The sequence below is a fragment of the Ambystoma mexicanum genome, chromosome 9 (genome assembly GCF_040938575.1).
Source record: "Ambystoma mexicanum isolate Mex_15411 chromosome 9, UKY_AmexF1_1, whole genome shotgun sequence".
NCBI lineage: Eukaryota > Metazoa > Chordata > Amphibia > Caudata > Ambystomatidae > Ambystoma > Ambystoma mexicanum.
Window position 1 is genome coordinate 659,371,572 of NC_090931.1, and position 27,080 is coordinate 659,398,651.

The 27,080-nt window shown below is 46.4% G+C and overlaps 1 protein-coding gene across 1 annotated transcript in view; it reads left to right on the plus strand.

Moving 5' to 3' along the window:
* Positions 1-27,080, plus strand: part of LOC138488462 (aldehyde oxidase 1-like) — a 705,629-nt gene that overhangs the window by 140,740 nt on the left and 537,809 nt on the right. The window contains exons 5-7 of the mRNA XM_069615436.1: positions 5,343-5,469; positions 21,513-21,574; positions 22,618-22,698. Of these exons, the coding sequence (XP_069471537.1) occupies positions 5,343-5,469; positions 21,513-21,574; positions 22,618-22,698 (270 nt within the window). The remainder of the gene's footprint in view (positions 1-5,342; positions 5,470-21,512; positions 21,575-22,617; positions 22,699-27,080) is intronic.

Consider the following 27,080-nt stretch of genomic DNA (forward strand, 5'->3'; position numbering starts at 1 on the left):
AAAATCACCAAAGATTCCATCCCACCCCTCAGCACAGAATCCCTGGCCAGAAGCAACCCCCAAGTCCTAGCAGACATATATGCAAATACTCTTAATTAAAGCAGCAAACAAGGTGGCCCCTCTTCCTCCCCAGAAAAGCCAAACCAACATGCCACCTGGACCCTTGGTTCACCACAGACCTCCAAGCCCCGCACTCTAAGAAAAGACAGGTGGTAGCCATTTGAAGAAAAGACCCCACGGCCCTCCCCAAAACAGCCGTTAATAAAATTGCTAAGGAATATAAACAGACCATCACCTTAGCTAAAGCCAACATATACAACTCCTGAATTGAGAAAGCCAACTCCAATTAGCAGGAATTGTTCATGTCACAGCCCCTAGCACCATTGCCAAAGACGAAACATGGTGCATGGATATCCAGAGGGCCATGAGGGATAAAATATATCTCCTACAAACAAAATAGTGACCAAACTTGCCAAATCCACCCCCATTAACCCGCCACCTTCCTCCAGAGCACACCCTGCACCTGCCTTCCACTTCAGAGAAATCTCAGACTCAGAAACAGCCATCATCCTCAAAAACCTTAAACCATTCAATTGTAAAGGAGACATCTGCCCAGTGCCCATCATCAAAGATTGCTCCGAAGCCCTCGTCCCCTTCTTCACTAAATTCATTAACACCTCCTTCTCATCCAACACAGTCCCAGCTAGCCTCAAGGAATTGTGGGTCTGCCCCCTTTTAAATGCACCTTCACTCGACCCAGCAGCACTAAACAACTAGCGCCCCATCATTACAGTGCCCTTCCTGCTAAAGATCCTGGATAGAGCAGCCTACAATCAGATCCAATCATACTTGGAATCTAACCACATCCTAGGGATGCGTCCATCTGACTTCCTACCAGACCTCGGCACCAAATCAGCACTATTCGATTTAAAAATCCAACTTGACTCACCCAGAGACGTGGGCACACTAGCCATCCTACTCCTCTTAGACCTATCGGCTGCCTTCGACTTAGATGGTGGCACAGGGTGTTGTGGTCTACTAACAGCCTCAGCTAACTTCTCTGACAAAGCCACCTCTTCAATGGCCTCCTTCTTAGAAGGGAGATCTATGAGAGTCTTCTCAGACACAGCCAGCGCTCCTCCAATCCCCATTCCTGGCAGCATCCCCCAAGGCTCCTGCGACTCCCCTTCCTTCTACAATATATTCACTAAACCCCTATTTGACATTTTGGATGACATTGGCATCTCTTATACCACCCAAATCCGGCTTCCCCTGTCTGGTTCCTACAAAGAAGACTCCAACAACAACAACAAAATGTACTCCACAGTCCAAACCTGGATGGTCACAAACTATCTGTGTCTTAACGATGACAAAACCAAGCTCCTGCTGGTAGGCTCACCCTCCATGCTGCAGAAACTCAGCCCACAATACACCCCCTTCATAATAGATGGATTCCAGATCCCTGTCTCCACTGCCGTAAAAACACGGGGCGTCCATCTTCATTATTCTTTTTCTCTCACCAAGCAAGTGAGTGTGGTGGCCTCGTCGGCAGCTTACACTGCCAAATTCATCAATGCAGCAAGACAATTCCTGACTCCAGAGAGCTGCCTTGCCATTGCCAAAGCCACCACTGAGGCTAAATTGCATTATTGTAATGTTCGCTTTGCCGGGACATCCAAACAGAATGTAAACAAACTACAGATAATTAAAAACAATGCCCTCTGAGCGGCGCTAAACATCCCCAAGACAGACCATATGTCAGGTGCCAGAAAAAAGGCGCACTGGCTACCTAGCTGCGAAAGGATTATCTTCAATACTTTATCCATTACCCATAAATGCTTGAGCAACACTGCCCCTCAATACCTGTCCCAGAAAATCGAAAGAACCACGCCCACCAGACTGGGCAGATCGTGATATGCCCATTGACTCATCCTACCAACAGTCGGAAGTGCCAAAGAAGGCGGAGTGAGCTTGCCATCTGTAGCAACCAACCAATGGAACGCCCTCCCTCTTAATCTGAGAACTGAAGACTCCTACTGGGCCTTCCTTGAGGGCCTGAAAACCTGGCAATTTGCCTAATGGACCCCTTCTCAAAGTGGTATGATATCCTTTCATCGCGGGATGTTTTTTTGTGATTTTTTTTTTTACATCGAATTTTTTTAATGAAAAAACCCTTCAAATTTTTTAGGGGATTTAGACAATTATATATATATGGGGTGTGGGTGTTTGTGAATACATAAACCATTACATGTAATGGGGGGGATGGTTGAGGGGCCCAAAAAGAATAAAAAAATAATTTGATGGGTTTTTTAGTTAAAAAATCGCACAAAAAAAAAACAGCGAAAAAAAATCCCACTATGAAATGACATGGAACCCTCTCACTATGCATACAAAGTAAGCTATTGCTGCTTGCCCACTTGTACTTTTTCTTTTTCCGCTATGAATGTTCTTGGCTTGTTCACATAGTGCCAGGAGAAGCTTATGTATCATGTAACTGGTTTTGCAACAGAGTCCCGGTGCCTCAGGGTTTGGGCGCGTTACAAATGAAAAAATCCCAGACTCCGAGTCCTCCATTTAGCCTGGACGAGAGCATTGTTTTACACATATAATCATTGGCTAGCCCAGATGCACTGGAATATCTTTGATTGCAAGTTCGATGTGACTATTGTTGGAAATATTATTGTATAGTATTCTTGATATAGGGATTGATAGGGGTTGTATAGATATATTCCCCGGTATTTTAACTTGTCTGTAGACCACATGAAATCATTTCTCGACTTCAAGGCAGCCACCATCGGGTCCGGCTCAGATATGATTAAGGCATGCGACTTAGCATAGTTAATTTTGAAGCCTGGTATTCCACAGAAGTCTTTTAGACGTGATACAATAGCGAGCAACGTTGAAATTGAGATTTGCATAAAAACAGGAGATTGTCTGCATAAAGCACAATTTTGTGCAGCAAGTCTCTGGTATCAATGCCTTGATCCTCACCATTACCCCAGACCTGCTGGGCCAGAGCCTCCCTAAACTGGATACGGGACATCTCTGAAGTGCCCCCCTTCCCAAGGGTATAGGCTCTGATGCCTCCCATTCATTTTTATGCATGCGGATGGGTAAACATAGTTGGCTGAGATGAATTTCATACATTTGGGACCAAATTCAAAATGGGTCAGAATTAAAAAAAAATATTTCCAGTCTTCTCGATTGAATGCCTTCTCGCCATCAATAGATAATAAAGATAACATTTTCTACTGGTGGGCTGCATGGTCTACAATATTGATTGCCCTCTGTATGTTGTCAAAAGTTTGGAGTCCCGTCATAAATCCAGTTTGGTCAGCTTGGACCAAGTCAGGATTGCTAGTATTTTTGAGTAGATTCTCGCCTCATAGTTTAACACAGCTATAGGTCTGAATGATTTGCACCAGGTGTCGTCTTTCCCTTGTTTTTCCAGCAGAGTAAATGTTGACTCTCTCATGGATGGGGTCATTCCCCTCGAAACCAGGAAGCTATTGTATATCTCTACTAGCTGCAGAACCAGCTATGCACGCAATTGTTTATAAAATAGGGCTAATCGCCGATGTGTTAGTGGGCAGATTGCGTATCACCTGCAGACCCCCCTGCGGGATAATATCGGCTTCTAATTTCATTTGGTCTTGGGCTGATATTTGTGGAATATTGGATCGAGTAAGGATATCCTCTTGCTTTCATTCAATCACCTGGTCTGGGGTGAATGCATTGGTATAGTATGTTATGTCGTACTTTTGAATTGATAGGATATGTGAGATGTCTGATTTCACTGCTGGGGCAGATCCCTCATCGGGGGGAGGGAATCCATGGGTGGGAATGGCTGGGGTTGCGAGCCTGAGGCAGCACCTCTGGAAGATTGGAGTAGATCTTTGATGGAGGAGGGTGTTTTTACCTCCTTGGGTTTAGGATGAACCATGATGCGTCAACAGGAGTGGTGTGAACCTTAGGAGTGTGCAGGACGTTGGGTGCTAGTTAGGCTGCTAAGGTGCTCCAACGAAGTGCCAGGCCATGCAGGGAGCTGCACATCCCCTGTGTTCCTGCTGTCCTCCAGTAGAGTGTGGGACTCTGTTCTCCCGGGCGTATATCAGCACGAAAGAGGCTGGGTGAGGGCATGGGAGGGAGTGGCTTCGGGGGGCACTCTGGGGTCAGTAGTCCCCCCACTCTCTGGTTGTGGACGCTAAAACCATATAGGCTATTATGGCGGCCGAAATGATTACATGACTCACCGCCTTCCCCTCTCCTCACCTCCTGGTCCTCGGCCAGATCTTCACTGTAGGCTGTTTCTATTTCCTTCCCCGGTTGTCTGTTGGGGACGGGGGAGCTCGGTTGTCACAGCCCCAATCTTCTCCACAGTGGGTTGAGAGACGCCCAGACCGCTCTGCTTCGGCTCCAGGATTCACGCTGGGGGGAGGGGTTGATGTCACCCCTCTGCCTTTCTCCGCGATCGGTCATAGGCTTTCCCTGGATCTGACCTGGGAGAGGAAGAGTGCCTACCATGTCAATGCACATACTCTTAACCCGCAGGGCTCCCGGGCTGACTGGAATCTCACCACGTCTCGTATCACCCTTACGTTGTTTCTATTCTACTCTGGGCACCATATCGTCTCTGCGAGGGCTTGCAGATGCCAGATGTTTTCACTCCTAAATCCAACAAGATTTTTAATTGAGGCTTAGTCGTGGCTTCCCTGGGTGTTTCTGCTACTGATTTTTTGTTGGTCCCGGTCCCGCTGCCCGAAACAATCTACCCAAGCTTTTTTTTAGTTAAGCCACCTGGCTGCCGGAGCGCGAGACTTTTCATGTCTCCATCTTTCCGCGCCCTGGCCTTGCCCCCTTATTGGCCTCATCTTAATAAAATCATGATTTCCCAAAGTAATATATGTGAAAATCTATGTTTACATGTAGGCCACTCCACCACTGCCTAGGATCCTATCGGCGCCTTTCTCTACAAACTCACATCCCAGCCTTGTATTAAGGACTGACTGCTGCAGAACTCGATTAAGGGAATATAGCAGGGAATATTACCTGGACAAGAGGGTTGGGGGGAGAACCCACATATCTGTAGTAGTGTGTGTTTTTTCTAAACCATGCAGTTAATGTTGTAACGTACAGTACAAAAACGCCCAGCTAGTTCCATTACCTGTCCCTTACTGTCAAGCATCCCTTTCTCACAGCATGATCTTTAGCATGTCTTGCTCCCATGTAGTCCTGGCAGCCAAAAACAGCCACAAGGCAATCCAGGACTCTTTCTTGCAAACTACATATCTTTGCAACTACCACCCTTGAATAACTGTACCGCTCTTTTTTTGTCCCCGCAGGAAAGAATCGCAAAATCTCACGGATCTCAGTGTGGTTTCTGCACCCCCGGTATGGTGATGTCCATGTACACCTTGCTGCGCAACCATCCCGATCCTTCCTTGGAGCATATCTATGAAGCCCTGGGGGGTATGTTAACCTCACCCTTTTAACCATTAGCCAGTAAAGACATTTGTGACGAGCAGATAAGTAATGCCGAAATCAAGGTTTTTACCGTACAATTAATCTCCGGAGAGGGATTGACAACCCAGAAGACAAGCCCCTGCACTGATGACTTCCAGAAGCTTTTAACTAGACAATTCTACACAATCTCAGTTCTTTTAGATCTTAAGTTTGCCTGGGCAAAATCCCAATGATTACCTTTGAGCGGTACCAAATACCATTATGCTGGCAGGGACCAATCTGTAACATACATCTGTAAGTGGTACTAAAGCTCGAATAACCCTTGGAATGCAGGACTAATGTCCCCAGCAAGCTGCAGAATGTACCTTAACAACCCATATGGGCTAAGACATGTGCGGCACTATTTTTGTCTGAAACATTTGTGATTTTCCTGAACTGCTTCTGAGGGGAAACAATAGCTCCCGGGGAGTTTGATTACTTGGGGAAGGATTTGGTGATGTGTCTCTCCAGGAGAGTCTTGACCAAATGTGTAGTCATGGAGAAGCAAGGACTCAGTCTGTGGGAACGCTCTGCTAATAAAGGTGAAGTCTGAGGCTGAAAGGAGAGAGCGCTTAGTTTCAGAGGTCTAAAGCCACAGAGGAAGCTGTATTAATATTTACCATTTATTATTTGCTTAGGGTTATTTGTAGTGTGTCCATGTGATCTGATCGAATTATAGCATCGTGGTGCAAGAGTTGGAGTACAGGAGCCATGAGAAGTAGGAGACGGGGAGCATGAGGTTGATGCTGGAAGAGTGAGGATCCTAGAATGCAAGAGCACACAGGACAGACTTGAGAGCTTATCGCAAGTGACAGAGGAGAGTGAGTTGTGAGTTCCAGGGATAGGAGCGTGATCAGCAAAACAGCCTTCTCGAAGGTGGTTCTTGGAGAACCTTGCCACGGTTAGGACAGCCGAGTCTGAAGATCTGAGTGGTTGTCCAGGCTGGTACACCATGATCTGTTTCTTGAAGTATGCAGGGCCTTGATCGTAGCCCACTTTGGGAGCCAGGCAGGGAAGCTTGATTTGATTCGGAAGGCAACGGGAGCTATTCAAGGTGGCAGAGGGCAGGGGAGATGTCATCATAGGGCTTTAGGTTTCAGATGAGACCTGCAACATTATTCTGGTAGCTTTGGAGTTGTCAGAGGGACGATTGTGGAAGGCATGAGTACAGAGATTTGGTGTGGACGATGCAGAAAACGATTTGAGCTTTAACAAGAGAAGCCCTGCGGGCAGTATGAATGGCGGGATGTGGCACGTTGGCTTTAGCTGAAAGTTGTATGATTTTCTCAGCTGGTTCACCTGGTTCCATAATGTGAGTCTGTCATTCACATGAAAGCCCATTTTACAAACTGTTTTTTTGAAGGGAAAAGCAAAGGACCTCATTTAGACGGCCAATTGAGGGAAAGAGATGCATTACTAATGGAATTGCAACTGGTGCTGGAGTCCTAGGTACCAATGAAATTGGGGAGTCTAAATTCAACGTAGATGGCAGAGAGACAGTCTGGGAATGAGTTGGTGATACCCACCATGGAGAGATAGGGCAAAATATCATGGTGGAACAGCACAGTGATATTCACAATACAGCCTGGTGAACATTTAGCCGATAACTAATGGCAACTGTTTTGCGACCTTTGGGTCCTTCTCACTCAGTGCTGACTTTCCCTAACTTTGTGATGAATTTCCTACCTTTCAGCAAACAAACAGTGCCCATAACATTGGTGCTGGAGCAGACCAGCTAAATGTATGTTTTAGCACTTAAACTGTGTTTTCTTCTCACTCCAAGCAAGGGGTTGTCAGTAACTAAATGTAACGTAGGCAAAACAATGACCCTAGTTCAGAATGATGAAATTGGTATGTTCAATGATTTGCCAAGTAACGGACAGCTTTGACATACTCCTTTTAGTAGTGTTGGGCTGGCAGACATTCAGTTTTACTTTACAAAATGTTTTCCCCTATTGTTTGTCAAAGTGACGAATTGCCAATCTTGGTGCTATCCTTTCAGACAAGTATTTCTTTTGACACTGGTCTGACATTTAGAGGCCCTGGCCTGTCTTTCAGACAGCTTTGCAAAGCAAACAAACCCACAACTGCAGTCCTGGTGTTTACCCCAAAAGAACATCAAATAACTTAAGCAAAAATCAATGGTGGATTTTATAGAATGACAAAGAGAGAAAACTGTACTTGTATTATCACATCGGGATGCTATGTATTAATCAAAGAGAATACTTTGAATCCAGTAGATTCTTAATGGATCCAGATCAACCTGATTGGAAGCCACCAGTTAGTAGACTTCCTGTCCCATCCCTCTAATGCCCAGAGAACTTGCCCTAACTGGACCAGATCTGGAGATTAGAAGGAGTAAGTAATTACTGCAAATTTGCAACAAAACTCCAGCCTTCCAAAAAATTGCAAACAGTAAAGGACTGCGGCAAGGCTGTTTCCAGGAGAGAGTCCCCCTTAAGGCTCAGCATGCCGCATAGAAGTGAGCTTCAGAGACTTTGCACATTGGCATGGCAATGTCCTATAACTACTGTCTGATCTGAGTCCTGCACTGAATGTACGATCAGTTACCTAAGAGTACCTGCAGCATTCCTAACACCTTTAGAAATAACCCTGGCCCCCTTAGCTGCCCAACTGCCCAGTAGACAGCATCCTGCAACGATGAATAGCCCCGCCCAATTTGAGGATCAGTAAACAACCCCCACAAGAGAGAATATTGAGCCATAATTCTGACATGTCTGACCAATCGCCACTGGAAGGGTCGACAATGTGAACCTATTATGAACAGCACCCTAAAATGTTTGAGGAGAACCTTAATGTGACTGACAGCACAGTGCAATACACGAGGAACCATTAAACATATATCACTGAGCATGCTGGCATTTGATTGCATCATCGTGCCATTTAATGGCATCAATTGTCAGGGTAGTTAATTTTCTGTCAAAGAAGTGTTGATGGACTGTTGTCTGGCACAGGTTCAGTAATGGGTTTTATGTCCTAGCACATTACTTAACGAGCATTGGCAGTGCCAACAGTGTGGGCTTTTGTGAGCATGTACTAGCAGTGCCTGCGAAATGCCTAATACTTTATACACATGGTCAATCAATGTGTGGGCAAATAAGCAAACGCCTGCAAGCTTTGTGCCGTCTCCAACATACGGTACTCGCACAATCCGAAGAGATGCAACAAAATGCACCAAAACGCAAGCGCCCGCAACATCAAGTAATCAATTCTGGGCTCTGCTTGGCTGCAAGATAAGATAGCAACCAAAAGAGTGGTTGTCGCTGCACATGCAAGAAAAAAATAGGTTTCAGCTCTGCGCTACTAAAAAGAAAACAATATCCCGAAACATGATTGTCCTAATTGTGGTGAATCATAGATGGATGAAATCCTGAATCCACCTAAATGTTATTCAAACATGTGACCTATTGATTGCATTCTGTGCTCAGTCAGCAGCATTCGCTCAACCAAGCAATCTATCCTGGCTACCAAAGCAAAAATGTTTCCCTCGCCTCTAACATGCCTCTGCCCCTCACTTCCTCTGCCTCCACTCTAGCACTTCACCCATCGTGGTCACAACCTAAGCGCAGCAGGCTGTACTGCCTGCCTATACTTAAAAATGTCCAATGTTGGTTGTCCTTAATCTATGTATGTCCACTTATCGGGGTGCAGCCTTGGAGCAGCAACGAAGGTGCAGACATAATGTGGGGCATTCCTGTCCTGGTGTTTACAGGATCACATCTACTGCGCCGAGTCCAATGCCCCGGGCCAAATTTGATATTTTTGACCCCCTTTTCTCAGCATGTACATGTGGGGGATGGAGTACAGTAAATAATGAATGTGTGGGAGAGTAAGAGGGTAGCAGTGTGTCTCCCCCCGCATATATATTCTGGCGGTCAAGTAAAAATAAGTTCTGCTTTTTCGGGAACTGCAGCACAAGCAAGTCAATAAGATTGGGTGTGGGGGGAGTGCGGGCTCTGGGAGTCACGCAAGTCTCACAACAGTTTGTTAGTGCAGGTAACTGGCATAAAAACTAGCTTCATCACAGAATGGCCAAGTAACCACCTTTGGTTGACTCGGAAATACTTTCTGGGAGCTGAGCCAGCACACTTACTGGCATTCTGTTCTACTGTCCCATGGAGGGTATTGGAGGAGAGTTCAAGTCTCCTGTGTTTTCAGGTGAAGACACAATAAGAGTTCAACCTCATGTCTTTGTCTGGTTCTCAGAGTCACCTGGGTGGAGGAGGGGGCACACCTTGCTCGCCGGGTGGAGAGTGGAAGATGAGCATTTACGCCCTATTATGTTTCAATCAAGGAGGTGGCTAATCAATGATACATGAAATCAAGCGTAACTTGCAAACGTGTCCTGGGGGCTGCCCTGTCCTACCTGCAATACTCACCAGCCACACCTTGCATCTCTGTTATGTGGTCTTTGTGCTTCAGAACAGTTGAATAGCCGCTCTAGCTGACGGACTCGCTGGCTGAGAAAAGGAGAGCCACCAAGCAAGGTCAAAATTGCAATAAACCTACAGAAATGCTTGCTTACCATTTCTCAAGCAGGCAGAATGTTTAAATGAGAGTTCCCAAGCGGTAAAAAGGCACTTCTACAAGCAGTGAACATTAAATAATACAAATGAGCAGGGTCACAGAACCCAATACATACACTCCTGTTGTAGATTACCACATTGCTAAAATGGTTGCTTTTTGTTAGTGAAATTTAATATACAATATCAACTTGTATCCAACTTAGAACATATTGCAAGAAACTCAATAATTTACAGACAGTGGGGGTCATTACGACCCGGGCGCAAAGGGATACCGGGCACCGGTAATGACACCGGTGCCGGTAATCCCTTTGCGCCCTATTTCGAAGTCCCATTGCGGGTCCTTCCCTTAATGCCTGCTTTTAGCAGGCGTTAAGGACGGGACCCGCAAAGGGATACCGGGGTCAATAACGGTACCGCAATTTGCGGTACTGTTATTGCTGCCTTCCCCCTTCCGATTGAGCCCTCTGGGGGCTCAAATGGGAATGGGGAATGGCTTTTAAAATGGGGACTTACCGGTCCCGCAAAGCTCGGAATGGACCGGTAAATCCCCATACCGCCACGCCGGTGGCGGTACCGGTATTGGTGCTAGTCATGGCGGTAATAGCGCCATGACTAGTACCAACCTCGGAATGAGGGTCAGTATCTACATATGATACATTTAATGTGCTCCCCCAGACTACTATCCTGGATTTTGATACAAAACATATACATACCCTTCAATCCTTGAAGGATTACATGGAAAACAAATGTAAGACAACAATACAAAGTGCTCAAGTGCATGTTCTAAAAAGTGTATGAGTTACACTGGGACCGAGTCAGAATGTCAACACAACTGTGTTTCGGTCGTATAGAGCTGTGTTATGTAGCTGCTGTTGTATTGGCTTCATCAGGACGGAGCAAGTTGGGATGGGAGGTTCCTATGGAATCTGTTGGGGAATGGACAGAGATGCGTGTCAGGAGTATTTGTCGAGTTCTTAACAAAATTATTACTTGTTAGCAACGAATGCTTTTTTACATTGTTGAGGTCTCCTTATAGAGGCTGATCCAACATTCTTACCGTGTTCAGTTGCTGGAATCACAGCGTTGAGACTGTCAAGTAGTCCAGAGTGGTGGATTGACAATCATGTGTGATCCAATCTGGCAATGAGGACCAGATGTTCAGTATAAATTCGGGCAGGTAGCGAGTGGGTATTACTCAATAAAACAGACTCAAACAAAAAAGGAGCTATAAGGTAATCTTACCTTTTTTTTCTTTCCAGACCCGAATGGATCGGTGTAGAACATGTTTTTGCAGGCGTGATCCCTCTGTGACCATGCGCCACGTCACCATAGGAGGCACCAACATCTAGGTGCTGTTCTACACTGATCCATTCAGGGTCTGGAAAGAAAAAAAGGGTAAGATTACCAAACAAAACTCAGGTTACATTTGCCTCCCTCCAGGGGTGGGGCACTCACATGGATCAACTACACGTCAAGGGCGTATGGACACCACGGGAGACATCCCTACATATAAATGTACTCAAACTCAGAGCGGTTCGGTGGGCACTCAAATCATTCCTCCCAATAGTGAAGAACCAAACGGTCAAAGTCCTCACAGATAACACCACCACAATCGTGGTGGTGTTATCTACTAAAGCAAGGAGGAACGAGATCCAGAACATTGTCCAATGTAGCTCAACTGACATGGCGCTGGGCCATTGCCCACGGGATCAGCATTCAGGCATTCCACCTTCCGGGGATACAAAATCAGACAGCGGACAGCCTCTGCAGGCAAATGTACCAAAACCATGAATGGGAGCTCGACTCCTGTACACTACATTCACTGTTCCATAGCTGGGATCAGCCAACAGTGGACCTATTTGCCACAATCCACAACAAGAAGTGTGCCAGGTATGCCAGCAAGACTCCCCAAAAGGGCTCAATGGGAAACACGTTTGCTTTTCCGTGGGACGGCCACTTCGCATACATGTTCCCGCCATTCCCAATACGGCGCAGAACAATACAGACAATCAAGTGGCACTCCTGCAAAGTCATCCTCATTGTGCCAAACTGGTCTTGCCAGACCTGGTATTCTGATGTGGTCCAGCTCTCTAGGGACAAACCCATCCAACTCAGCAATCGGCCAGACATCATAACGTAAGGCAAAGGGAAAATTCTAAACCACAACCTCAAATCACTTCACCTGACGGCGTGGCTTCTGACTTTGCAGAGTTCGGAAGCATAAACGTATCACAAGAATGTAGACAGGTCCTAGCGGCAATGAGAGCTCCTGCTACCAACAAATCATACCACCTGAAGTGGAAAAGATTTTGCAAGTGGTGCAAAACCCAATGCCAACAACACCAGAAAGGGCTGAACTCGTTCTGACGAGAGAGGATGTACTGCCATACCTGCTAGGCTTGGCCAAAACAGGGCCTTGCCCACAACTAGATTAAAACGCACTTGCCGGCCATCTCTAGGTACACCAGCTGGGAGCAAGCTCATAAAGCATTTCCTTAAAGGCCTTTTCAGATGTTTCCCAGCAGTAAGACGAATAGCGCCAGAATGGAGCCTCAACACTGTGCTCTCAGGGCTCATGAAGACAGGACAGGGCGGAAAGAGAGAGGCATTTGTGTGTGAGGGTGAGGATTTTGAGTGTGATATTCTCTTTGACTGGGAGCCATTGGGCTGAGTGTCTGGCCTGGGAGATATGCTCTCTTCTTGGGATGCTAAGAGCGGCCCAGAGAGCATTGTTCTTTGTGACTTGTAGTCTGTTTAGGTTTTTTGCTGATATGCCTGCTAGGAGGGCATTGCAATAGTCCAGTTTGGCTCCAATGGTTGCTCTGGCTATTGAAAGGCAGTTAGGTTTTAAGAGTTATGGCTTGATGGCATTTATAAGTTTGGTGGTATGCGCGGGTGAGGAAGTGATTGCGCTGACTTGTCTGGTCATTGATAGTGAGGAGTCTAGGTAAACTCCCAGTGTCTTGACAGCTGTGGATACGGAGATGATGGAGTTGTCAATGGAGAAGTTGGCATACAGTTTGTCTAGGGTGCTCTGTTGACCCAGTATCATGATTTCAGTCTTGTCTCCATTAAGGCAGAGGCCATTAACTGCCATCCAAGCCTGGATGATGGAGTAGATCGTGTGGAGTGCCTTGGCGTCTTCGTGGTATGATCCTGAGAGAGGTAGAAGTACTTGTGTGTCGTCTGCGTAGTTCGTGTACGTGATACCATGTGAGTCGAGTTTGTCAAAGGGAGGCTTAGTGAACAAGTTGTAAAGTGTGGGTGCAGTGCAGGATCTTTGAGGGACCCCGCAATGGATTGTAGTGGGTGTGGCGTTAGCAGTGTCCGAGAAGACTTTCATGGCTCTTCCCTCGAGGAAGGAGGTGATCCAGAGGGCTGATTCTTTAGAGAGATTGGCTGAGTGTGTGAGGTGTGAGGTGAGGGTCTTGTGATCAACCAGATCAAATGTGGCTGAGAGATCTAGGAGGAGCAGTAGGGCTGGCTTGCCCTTATCCATGAATTGGGTGATCTGACTCTTCAGATCCACCAGGGCTGTTTCGGTGCCGTGTCCTTTCCGGAACCCTGATTGCCTGGTCCCTAGGATGCAGTGGATTTCCAGAAAGTGTTGGATTTGGCAGTGTGCGGCTTTGTCCAGTAATTTCAAGAGGAATGGCACTGTAGTTATCGGTCTATAGTTGTTGGGTTGTAGGGGGTCGAAGGTAGTGTTTTTTAGTAGGGGGCGGACCCAGGCCTCTTTGAGGCTAGGTGGGATAATGCATGATTTAAAGGACGCATTGATGATGGCCGTAAAGAGCGGCGCAAAGCAGTCAGCGCAGTCTTTGATGAGCTTTGGCGGGCATATATCGCTTTTACAAGGGGAGGGTTTGAGATTTTTTAGTAAGTTGATAACTACTGGTTCAGTGACATCCCTGAAGGAGAAGTCAGGTATGGTGGGCTTAGACGAGGCGGGTGTGGAGTTGGTAGGCTTGGTTCCTGTCTGTTGAGGTAATGCTTTGCAATGGTCTTTGATTTTCTTTTGGAGAAGGTCAATTTTGTGTATCATGGCAGCTTGGATACTAGCACACCAGGCTTCATCTTTGATTATTTCATCAGGTGTATTGGGGGGGAGATGAGCTCTTTAAAAATGGCGAAGATTTCTTTAGAGTGCGATTTGGCATTAGAGATTCGTGTGTTGAAGGCGTTGGCTTTGGCAGCGGTGATAGCTGTTTTGTATTGGTGGGAGATTAAGTTGAATTTGTTTTTGGCACTGCTGCAGGGGTTGGTTTGCCTGTTTTTTAGTGCTTCTCTTTTGCGGGAGCGCATTGAGTGCAGTTCTTCAGTGAACCAAGAGTTGGTGTGTCGTGATTTCTTTTCTTTTTTCGATTCGAGTGGTTCTATTTCATTAATAGCTTTAGTGATGACATCTTTGTAGATGTCTGCTAGGATATTGGGGTCATTAGCTAAAGGGGGTGCTAGTTCGGTGTGTTGAGGTAAGGGCGCAGGTTATCCTCTTTAAGCTTTTTAGAGCTTCTGACTTGTGCAGCGATAGTAGGGGTCAGAGTTGTGTGGTTTTTAGTGATGGGAACAGAGAATTCGATACAGTTGTGGTCGGTCCAGGGCAGTGAGGTGAGGTGATAGTAGCGAGGCAATTTTGGTCCGCGTTCCAATCAACATTGAAAAACAACAAGTGCGGCCAGCAGGTGGCAGTGCAAGGGTTAAGTGCTGAAAGACAGGTGATAGAAGAGTGCAAGTATGGGGGGTTGTAGGGTTGCAGATACATCCCCAAGTGCAAGGTTGCCAGGGGGGCAGTGAATGTGTGCAACTGGGAGGGCAGGAACCTGGGCCCATGGTTCAGAGGGTAGCCAGGTAACCAGTGCAGTATCAGACAGGCGATCAGCAAGGTAGCGGAAGAGAGAAGGCAGAAGCAAAGAGGAAAGTCTTGAACTGCTTCTGGAACCAGAGATGGTTCTCCTCAAGTTTCAGAGAGGCAGGGAGGCTGTTCCAGAGGGAGGTGCCAGCCGAAGAGAGAGATCTGCCCCCAACTTGTTGCTTGGAACATCGTCTGACCCTCAAGGAGTTGGAGGTGGAGGAGCAAAGTGCTTGAATAGGAAGATACTTCAGAAGAGAGAGCTGGAGATATTTTGGTCCCAGGCCGCAGTAGGCCTTGTGGACAACGCAAATGGTCTTGAACTTGATCCTTGCAGCCACTGGGAGCCAATGGAGAGATTTCAGTGCTCGAGAGATACGGTCCGTTGGCTTGAGGCCAAGGACAAGTTTTGCAGTCCTATTCTGGATGGGTTGCGGATAGTAGAGGCAGGCAGGATGAGGAAGAGGACGGAGAGTAGAGACAGGCAGATTTAAAAGGAATCTGTTACAGTCGTCAAGCCTAGAGAGAACCAGAGCTCCAGATACATTGAGCTTCTGGGGGAAGGAGAGGAAAGGAAGAATACCTCTGAGGAGGTGCAGTTGGTAGTTCGACTTCTTAGAGATGTCGGAAATAGGAGGAGAGAAGGAGAGAGAGGAGGCAAAGATAACCCTGAGGCTCTTAGCCCCGGTGGTTGGAGCATGAGGAGGGCTGAGAGAGGCTGGTGAGAGAGTAGCGGGAAAGAGGGGTGCGGGTATGCCGATAAGGAGGATCTCCGTCTTACTTGCATTCAGATAGAGATCATTGGTGGCGCACCACTCCAGGCTAGCGAGAGAGTAGCAGGAAAGAGGGGTGCGGGTATGCTGATAAGGAGGATCTCTGTCTTACTTGCATTCAGGTAGAGATCATTGGTGGCGCACCACTCCTGGATTGCAGTCAGACAATCCAGGATGAGGGGAGCCTGAATGTGAACTTGGTCTCATCCGCCTAGCACTGGAAATTGGGGCAGAGCGTGGCAATGCGGTGGGCGAGAGGTGCCAGGTATTGACTGAAGAACCAGGGAGAAAGGTTAGACCGCTGGAGAGAGAGAGAGATAGAGGAGAGGAAGGACTCAAGTTGGTTCTGGGAGGGTAGGTCGGAGAGGAAAGAGGTAAGCCAGGCCAGTGCCTGATCAGTGATACCCATGTTTTCATGAGCTGGTTGAGCAGCATGCATGGTTGACCGTGTCAAAGGCAGAAGAGAGGTCAAGTAGGATGAGGACAGAGGGGAGATTGATTAGAATCAAGGTTAGAGAGCAGGTCTTCACAGATGTTCAGGAGAGCAGTTTCCGTGCTTCTGGCTGCTCTAAAACCAAACTGATGGTCATGGAGACAACCAACAGATTCAGTGTGAAGATTAAGATGGGAGATGGCCAGCTTTTCCACGAGTTTGCCCAGTAAAGGAGTGATAGAGATCAGGCAATAGTTAGCCGCAAGGTAGGGCTCGGCTGAGGGTTTCTTGAGAAGAGGGTGCACAAGGGAGTGCTTCATTGGGGGAGGGGAAGGTCCCAGAAAGGCAAAAGAGTGGTTGCAGAAGACAACCAGGGCTGGGGTGAGGGTATAAATGTGGTCCTTGATGGTTTTGGAAGAACAGGGAAGAACCTGTTTAGAAGAGGTTTTCATAGATCAGACTTGTCTTGATACCTCGTCAGGGGAGAAGAGAGGAAAGGCAGAGAAGGGAGGGGTGGGGTGGCCAGAGGGGGGCCAGAGAAAGAGGAGAGAATGAGGGGAGAGGCAGGAGAAGCCGAGAGGGTGGACAAGATGACCTGGGTTTTAGAGATGAAGTGAGAAGCCAGGGCCGTACAGAGGGCCTGGTAAGGGACAGGAGAGGTAGAGACTGCAGCAGGATTGGCCAACTCCTTGCAGAGTTTGGTCGAATTGTTACATGCCGCAGAAATGCGGTCTTGGGTGTGAGCTCTCTTCTTAGTGAGGACAGAGAGTCGATATTGCCTTTGGAGCAGGCGGCAGCCCAGTTCATCAGAGGATACACAAGAAGACAACTATTTCCTCTCAGCCCCCCTACACTTGCGTTTAAGGGTGACGAGGCCTGAGTCGTACCAGGAGTTGCACTTGATTTTAGGCTTCATGTGGATCCTCATGACAGGGGCAAGTACATCAATAGTATCAGAGATAGCAGAGTGGAGCATGGAAAGGGCTGTGTCAGGGTTTGAGTCAGCCAGATGTGCAGGAGGGGGAGAGAAGGATGCAGCGAAAGTCTCAACTGACACACGCTTCATGGGTCGAATGACTGAGAAGGTGGGTGGCAGTGTGGGGGTAGGGTTGGCCTGAGGGGTAGAGAGAGAGAACGATGAGAGGAAAGGAGAAAGTGGTCACTCCAGGAGAGAGCAGCGGTGAGAGGGTTGGTGAGGGGGAGATCTGAGGAGATCAGAACATCAAGAGTGTGCCCTGCTGAGTGAGTCGGGCCAGGGGCAAGAATAGATAGAGAGAGAGAGAGTCGCAAAGGTCACGAAAGAGTCGAGTGGCGGGACAGGAAGCATCCAGGTGGATGTTGACATCACCCAGGAGGTGGAGTTGAGTGGTCGAGGCCATGAGGGAGGAGGAGAGGCCCGCACATTCAGAGAGGAAGGTGGTGATCGGACCAGGTGGCCGGTAGATAGTAGCAACTGTGAGAGAGTGTCCAGGAGAGTGAGAAAGCCTACAGACTAGGCATTCAAAGGAGGAGTAGGCCTGCATAGGAATGATCGAGGCAGGAATCCACTCAGGGAAGATTAAGGCTACATCTGGCTAGATCTGGGCACGGAGGGGATCTTGTAGCCATCAAGAAGGAGAGTGTCAAAGCTCGTGACAGAGCTGGCCGTAAATCATGTCTCTGTGAGACCAAGGACATCAAGGTCATGTTCTTCCAGGAAACGGCAGATGTTAGAGGAGTGTTTGACAGCTGAGCGAGAGTTAAGCATGGCGAGGTGTAGAAGGTTGCCATCCTTGAAAGACTTCTGGGGGGGTACAAATCAGCGGTACTCCCTGCGGAGGTGTCCAAGGGAGAGCAGAGGCGCTAGGAAGAGAGGGTAAGGTAGCGGAGGAGGAGGAAGAGGGTACCAGAGAAGTGTCAGACGGTGGGTAGCAAGGAAGCCGAAGGAGGGAGAGAAGGGACAGCAAGAGAGGAAAGGAAATTGACAAGGTGTGGGAAACATTTAAAGAGGAGGAGGTTGGCCTGAGGCCCTTGGACCAGGATGGTGCCATTGAGGTAAACATTGATGATGATCTTAGAGGAGAGGAAGGAAGCCAGGAGGGCCTCCCACTGTGTGCCACCATTAATGGGAGAGTAAGAGTAAGGACAGAGCACAGAGACCATATGAGGAGTCCATAGGTCTGGTGAAGGAACGAAAAAGAGGATGTCAGTGAGGGTCTGTCTGGAGGAAGCACTGGTGTAGGTGTCAGCAATAGGGAGGCCTGGGTTGGAGACCAGGATGTCCTTTTTGAACTTCATCCTACCAGACTTAGTAAGAAGGATAGGAGATAGAGAAGCAGTTGGAGAAGATAGTATAAATGCAGAGAACCATGGAAGAGAAGAGTGGGTGGGTGTGTGAATGGAGGATGAGAGGACGGGAGGTGCAAAACGGATGAGACAGAGCAATGCAGGAACAGCAGGAAGGATGAAGCGCATTGCAGTCGCTGCGCAGAGTTAAATGCAGTATTAACACAGCATTTGGAAAACACAGTATAGCCCTAGGCAGGCAAACTGCAAAATGAACAGGGCAGTTGGAAAACACAGCGGAGCCCTAAGCAGGCACAATGCAAAATTAACAGGGCAGTTGGAAAACACAGTGTAGTCCTAGGCAGGAAAAATGCTAAATTAACAGGGCAGTTTGAACCGGTATGGGGAGTAGGCACGGCAAGAGTTGATGGGAGAGAGTGAAAGTCCAAGTGAGAAGGTAAGACGGTGGAAATCAGAAGAGAGAGAGTAATGTTAAAAATGGCACCAACCCACAACACGTGCAATGTCATGGACGTTCACAGGCGGGTTGAGAGAGTGCAGTGCCATATCGAGGCATGTGGCCATGTGCGAAGTTGGCCAGGGCCCACGGGCCCGGCCAGGCAGTGGACAGGGAGTAGACAGGACCTAAGATGCAGGCCTTTGATAGGCTGGCCCAGCTCCCGCCTCCCGGCCGATGGTATAGGCTGAAAATAGAGTCAAGCAGCCTATCGGTGTAGCCCAGAAGCATGGGCCAGGATGAGGGTCAGGCCAAGTGAGCGAGCAGCCATTTTAGAAGGGCCAGGGCAACACTGCACCGAAAGGAGTAACGTGAAACAAATTAAATTTGACAAATTTGGATATTGTACCCAGATGCGTCACAAGGTGGCCGATGGTCAGCTTCGCCCACAGAGAAGGTGCAATCTGATATGGTGCTCGGCGCCGCAGAAATACACAATAAAAGGCTTTAAAATAGCCTTTTCAAAATGCACACTCTCTATGGTGGCAGAGCGCTGAGGGATCTTCTGCCCTTATTCAGGAGTCTTACCTCCAATCCGATGTGCAGGGAGGATGTGCACTGCAAGGCAAAGTTGTATGAGTGTGCTCTGGCGATCAGCTGTTCAGGCACACGAAGATGGAACGGGACAGCCTGATGCGGGCCTTTGATAGGCTGGGCAGACTCCCGCCTCCCGGCCGATGGTATAGGTTGAAAATAGGGTCAGGCAGCCCTATCGTTGTAGCTCAGAAGCATGGGCCAGGATGAGGGTCGGGCCAAGTGAGCATAGCACGGTGGATCTCGTCAGCTATTGTCTTCTGCCACAAGTCAGCGGGGAGGCCCCTCCTGGCTCCCCCACATACATATTCAACGTGAGCTACAGCGGCTTCGGCGGCATGGTGGTCCGGGATCCCGATCGTGGACATCGGTCATGCGGCCATCTGGTCAGTGCCTCATACTTTCACAAGGCATTACTGCCTGGAGAAGTAACATGCCAAAGAAGTGCGGACAGGGACAACAGTTACAGTGCCTGTTCCGACAAGGTTTGATCCTGTGGATTGACATTAAGGTGTGCTGGTGTTTTTCTTACCTGTATCCACCTCCAGTGTCTGTATACTGCTACATAGTCTATTCACAGCATGTGAATCTATGAAAGATCCAATGCTGGAGAAGGAGAAGGTTTCTTACCTGTAACTCCTGTTCTCCAGCATTGATATCTTTCATAAATTCACGTGTCCTCCTTCTGCCCCTTCAGGTAAACCCACTGGCACCCAATGGACATCTACTACCACAGGGTCAGAATCTGAGGGGAAGAGGAAGAGGACGATCTAGTATAGAGCTACTCGAAGTCCCATTGGTTGGGACCAAAAACACCCGTAACGAGGGTTTTAGGCTACAAAATGTAGGTTCTTCTTGCCTAGGGCAAGGGGAATCAAAAAATGTTCAATGATTCCCAGCCTGACGACGGGGAATATTCACAGCACGTGAATCTGTGAAAGATACCAATGCCGGAGAACAGGAGTTACAGGTAAGAAACCTTCTTCTTTCTGCCAATAAGGTGACCAGAACACCTCAGTCACTGTGATTGGTTGGAATGCTAATCTTCTCAGCCAATACCGGATCAACTTGGCCCTTGCATCCTGCTGGAGGAGCAGCACATTGGGATGAGGTGACAGAATGTACCACTTCCGCCCACCAGGGAAAATCTTTCCCTCCTCTAAAAGTATCAGGGACTACCCTGAGCGATGTAGCCAAAGAGAAGACTTCCTTAGTCATTGCTTCCCTGCTGCAGAAATGCTTTTTACGCAGCCCTCTTAATTACTCCAACCAAAAATCATGATTGTATCACCCCCATACCAGAATACCAGAAAATGACGACAGTAATCTTTGGTAGTCGATATTCCGTTTAGGTCTAGCCTTCCAGACTGTTCATCTGGGTGCCCCTGTGTACCTGCCGCTGATGTTGGTTATTATGGGATGAACAATGTCCTTGTGTGTGTGGGGGAGGCAGGGGCATAATTATTCTTCCAGTGACTCGATCCTCTGAATCTAGGCTATGCAGAGCACTGCACTGTGTTGTGCACCCTTAGACGGCATAATATGTCGTCACATATCATAAGACTTCCTCTGCATTTGCTTAAAATTGATACCTTTCAAAATGTCAGTAGCATTCGCCTGCCGAATTCAGGAAAGTGATGCTATTAAAGGCTGGATTGATTGCCATTAGATAACATTTGGGATAGATTGTTCCACTGCTCCACTGAGGCGTTACATAAAACCCATAATTAAATAAATTATTTTAATGCATTTTGCTTCTTTTATTCTTATTTGTTATTTCTTTTGTATTTTATTTGTACCCAGCCACTCTGCATTTTGCTATAAAGAGGCACTTTAAATATATATTGAATTAGAATGTATATCCTGGATTGCTTTGAGTAAGTAGCCAGGGATTGATGCTGATTACGATTCCGGCATGCTGCTGTCTAATCATTGGGGATTGGCATCCTTACTTTCAAATTCAAACAGCAGGCTCTTCCCACATTAACCCCTCCAAACAATAATGCAAATCCACAACTCACTTGCTCCTAAATGTCACATGCAGTGATCAGAAACATGTGGACAACCTTTTTATAAATTATTTCCTATTCAGGAAATCTGTGTCGCTGCACAGGGTACAGGCCAATTATTGACGGATGCAAGACCTTCTCTTCCGTAAGTTGACCTTTTTTATATTGACAAGGTAAGTTGAGCCTTTTTTTGATTGACAAGATATTTAAGAAAGCTATAAATACACATTTGTTCAATTCTAATGACTAAGCCAACATTTGAGTTGTGCATGTGGATCTGCTGGTTCTTGACTTATTTTCTTCCTGCTGGCTTCCTGCTTTGGTGTTTGTTTTTGTCCTGTTTTATGTTCGCACTGAGGCCACAAGGCGTGAGGCGCGTTGCAAGAAATTAATAAATAAATACAATTCCATTCTTGTGAAGGGCCCCACTTCTTCATTCCCTTTTTTATTTGTTTGCCATTCCCTGCAGAAAGTTGCATTTTTACAAATATAACTCACAAGGTGATGTCCTGACTGAGGTCATTTGAGTTTTAACAAGGGCGCACATGGCCTCAAGGTATTCCTTCAAAGGGCTGATAATACGGGGACACAGTCAATAATATGTTCCTAAATGTCTCTCCTGTATTATAATATCTGGATTTGATTTCAGTGTCCCCAGTGAAAATGATGCTGAATCCAATAGGCTTCCTGGAGGATTAGAACCATAGGTCGGAAATTGGGACGGTACGACTTGTCCGTCTTCTCCAACCAAATACCACCCATGAACACACAACACACAAAGCCCAAACCCCATATTATACTCAACACTACCATCATCCACAGAGACTTTCTCTGTTTCTCTACTGGCGAGTCTGCACCTTGAGATTATGCTCCTTCCTTTATTTTTCTTTTATGGGACAACACTACTCTAGAGTACAAACCCACTCGGGATGGTGAGCAGGGTGTCATACTGGAATAGGGGATGGGGGTCTATGACTGGAGCTATGATGCGAAGAGTCTAACGCACTGAAAGCTTTCTTACTAAGGGGTTAAGCGTATGTGAGTCTGACCTAACCTTTTCAGTTAATTGAATGGGGAAAGGTTGACACTCGCATGCATTCCCAAACACGTTTCACCAATGTTGTGCGCTGCGCCTGCGAAGCGCAACAGCTGTCTGTAATGTATGACAATATGAGCTTACTCCTCTAGGGTTGCTGTGGGAAGGGCCAGTCCGGATGCTGTCTGGATCAATCAGGAGTTTCATGTCCCCCGTTGGATAAAGGTGACCATGTAAGTGTGTTGGTATACATATTTTTGTATTTATTTATAGATAGAGTTATTACCAATCAGTTTCTGCCTCCGCAGTGTACATCATGAAAGAGTACTTAAATAGCCCACAATGTGCTGATTTGAGCGGCCTGTAGGGTAAAGATCTCCATGACAATGCATGCTACATAATATTGTCTGTCCATGTGCTTCTGGCCTCTTGCATTGTATTAATATGATTTTCGACAGATTTCAATGTGGATCGTTGCTTAATAGGTGCACCTTTGTTGGGGTTCGTGGGGGTACAATTAACTCTCCATGCTGGTCTTGTGTGTTTTCTTCTAAATGTATATTTAAGACCTACCGTTGTATTTATCGAGGTAGTGGAGTCTCTCTTGTGGTCATTCGTGTATTTACCAGATACCAAATAAACTTGTAGCAGGAGATTTGGTTCAATGTGATTTCCCCGCAGGCCATTTTTGCCAATGAACTTGCTTTGGCATTGCAGGGATTTTCTTTCGGTGGTCTCGCGCCCCTCTAGTTTCTCTTCTTGGATTGGGGACACCACCACAACTTCCCCTGTAGGTCAAAGCCTGCACCATTCTCTTGAGCCGTAACACCCTTGCACACCCCTGACTCCCACAAGTGACCGCCCCTAGTCCTCCCATGCTATCACCCCTTACCCTGGTTCTCCTCCACTGGCATGCTAACCTAATGTCTTCACCCATCCCCGCCCACCCCCTGCCTTTCCCACTCCTTACGTTATTGGCCCTCGATTGCCAGTTCTGGGTCTCAGGGATGTAAGCGCAAATTCACACTTGCACTAATGCCACTGCCTGGGCAAGAAGGCTTGCTGGGAACCTTGTTCCTGGAACAGTGGACACTTCAGGAGATTTTAATATACAATCTTGACCTTTCAGTGCTTTTTTTTTTTTTTTTTTTTTTGGGATCAATCTCTTTTTTTTTTTGACAACTTTATTTAAAGATTTATCAAAAGAAATACATATCATTCCAAAACAACAATTATGATAACAAGAAAACGACAAATAAAACGAAAAAAGCATTATACAAGTTGATACAAATAGTACAGAATAAATAAGAAAAACCTATCAATTATCTCTACTAATCGCAACAAACCTAATTTGAAATGATAACTAGCCAAAAATCAGAGGAAAACAAGATAAAAAAAAAATAAAAAAAATAAAAATATAAAAAACACAAACACACAACCACACAAGACAAACACAATAAAAAGAACACAATAGTAAATTAACCACTCTGAAACAAAAACCATCGCCCATCAGCACTTAATTCACACATAGAGTTCATTAAAAGCCTCCCACTGTTCCTTATAAAATTCTTCTTTATGTAAAGCATAATACTTAATCCTCAAAAATCTTGAGAGCAACTGCACCTGCGATAACCATTCATCAATACTTGGTTTCTTTCTCGTCTTCCAGGGGCGTAAAATTTGACGAGTCGCCACCAAAAACACCTTATTAGCCCAACACAGAGTCGCATAGCTAAAGTGACGAGTGCCCACTGGTGATTTCAAAAGAACTGATGATGGTGTCCTTGGAAAAGAGATGTTCCCGACCAAATCAATTCTATCCAAAACCTCACTCCAAAAACCTTTAACCCTGGAACAATTCCATAACATGTGAAGCAAAGTGCTTTCCTCCGTAGAACAACTCCAACACATACTATCCTCCCTTAAGCGAAATCTGTGCATTTTAACTGGAGTCCAAAACAGACGCCCCAAAATCCTCTGTTGAATATATCGTAAATTTAGATCAATTTTCATCCTAACTGGAACCTTCCATAGAACCTCCCAATCCTGCATAGAAATATCTCCACCCAGTTCAGCACACCACATAAGTCGAAGAGCATTCCATGAAGATCTAAATTTCTCTTCTACCGGGAGCAACCTCAAATAACTAGACACTGCACGAGGCGCAACTACAATAAAACTACACCTTTCTGGTCTTTGTAACAAAGGGTCAGTAAGCATTAATACTCTCTCAGAAATCAAATCTCTCAACAATCTATATCTCCCCATTTCCCTATTATGTAGCATAAACTTTCGCTTCAGAGACTCAAAAGATATCATACCGTCATCATCCCATATGTCTCTAATAAGTAATATACCCTTGTTCATCCAACTCCTCCAGCATAGCATCTTATTATTGATCTGCAACCCCGGATTCTGCCAAATGGAGGCCTCCCCATAGAAATGAAGTCCCTGCCCTCCACTTACAATCAATGATGTGACTGCATCTTTGGAAGCATGGACAGCCTGCAATGTACTGACCGATTTAGGTAACTTTCCAAGAGAGTACAGTGATTCAATTCGGAAGGGTCTCATCTTAAACTCTTCTATCTGAGCCCAAACTGGAATGTCTGATTCATTCAACGAGAAATAGGATACACATTTTTTAATCAAAAAACTTTCAGTGCTTTTAAGAAAGTCTACAATGAGGAAGATGAGTCTTAGGTTATACTCCAACTACAATCAAAGGAGATCCCACACATTTATGCTAATGGTGCTATTCACCCCAACTCTCTGAATGATTTTGGCAAGAGGGCCTGCAATTGAAGGCTGTCTGGCGTTTGCCCTGCACGACCATCTTTTCGAAATGTAATGAGATATAGTCATATTGACTCAAAGTCCATTGACTAAATATATTAGAAACTTACAGGTTGGGCTTTGTTGACACCGTTTGAAGTAGGTGAGCCTGTAACAAGTGACCATGACCCTCTTATACAGTCAATGAGGTCACATGTTGTTTTAAGAAAGGCTCTATAGGTAAACAGTGGGCCTCATTCCGAGATTGGAGGTAGCCATGGTGCTATTTGCGCCATGGCTGCCTCCGATACCGGGACCGGCACTGGTCTTGTTCAATGGGCGCTTACCGGTGCAGTCCGACCCTGGCGGGACCGGTAAATCCCCATTGAACAAACCATTCCCCATTCCCATTTGAGCCCCTTTAGGGCTCAATGGGAATGGGGAGGGCGCTAATAACGGGCTTGCGACTTATTAGCGCTCTGGTCCCTTAGCGGGACCCGTAAGGGACGTGTGGTCAGACCACACGTTCCTTACGGTCCCCGCCAAGGGACCTTGGAATAGGGCGGTAAGGGATTACCGGCACCGGTCTCCTTACCGGTGCCCGGTATCCCTTACCTCCCAAGTCGTAATGAACCCCAGTGTCTTTAGAAGTGTCCTCTGGTGCCATTCTAGTGAGCATTTCAGTGAGCAAGTAGACGTCCCTCAATTATATGCTCAGCTGGTACCTCTTCTAGTGAAATGTTCTATTCTCCCAAGAGGTGATTCCAACCGGTTTGGGTTGTATAAGGATTTAATTTCCCTGTGTAAACCCTCGGTTATAAAAACATCAGCCCAAATAAGGGGAGAATAATCTGACCAGCTCTGGTTGTTTTTCTCAGGAATGCAGACCGGTGAAAAGCAAGCTCCAAACTGACCTAAAATACCAGAAAGAACCGGATGGTGCAGTTGTGAGTTACTTATGGAAGAGTTCAAAAGAGTTATTATTAGCCCAGAAAGAAGAATATTCTATAAAGAACAGTGAAGCGCCAAGAAAACATTTGCTGCCAAGATCCAGAGAATCATTTGGAAACCTTTTGCTAAGGGTTCCTTTGAAAATAACAGGCCTACTAACCATAGCATCATGGTGGACAGATGGCTTGGGCATTTCCATTCTTTATACATAAGGGAGATCTTGCCTATTTGGGCACCCACTTTTGGTGCTGTTTTGGACACTGTTTCCGGACCCTAAATGGACATTGAGTCCACCTCCTAATGTTTTTGTGTTCTGTTGCAAGGAGTTTAGGAAGGCTGTTGCCTGAGAAATTTGATAAGGCGTCAGAGATGGATTGTTCACTTGTTGATTTAGGCAAAAGCTGGCCATATGGGTCTCCATCCTGATTAAGATCTTCAATGTCTTCACGGTCGTCCCTCTTAGTTGACAACATTCTATAATAGTTGAATTTTCAAGAAGGGAGATTATTCACCATCCAATTATAAACCTACCTCCAGCTTAGATGCCCTCACTAACATCTATAATAAAAGTCTTTGCAAATAGACTGAATCATTGGACTGAGGAGAAAGGACTCATATGTCCTATACAGGCAGGGTTCAGTAAATGGCTATCTATAGTGGATCAGGTATTTAGATTGATAATGCAGAAATTCGTGATTTTTAAAAAATATATAATTTTACCTGCTCTTTTTGGATCTCCGAATCACTTTTGAAACCTTCCCGCTAATCCTGGTCTGGGAAACAATGGCAACAATGGGCATTCCACGTAAACTGCATTTGTTTATTCAAGGCTTTTCAAACAGGAACTTTGGTGTCATGCATTGGGGCGGAAGTTGACTGCACTAAAACA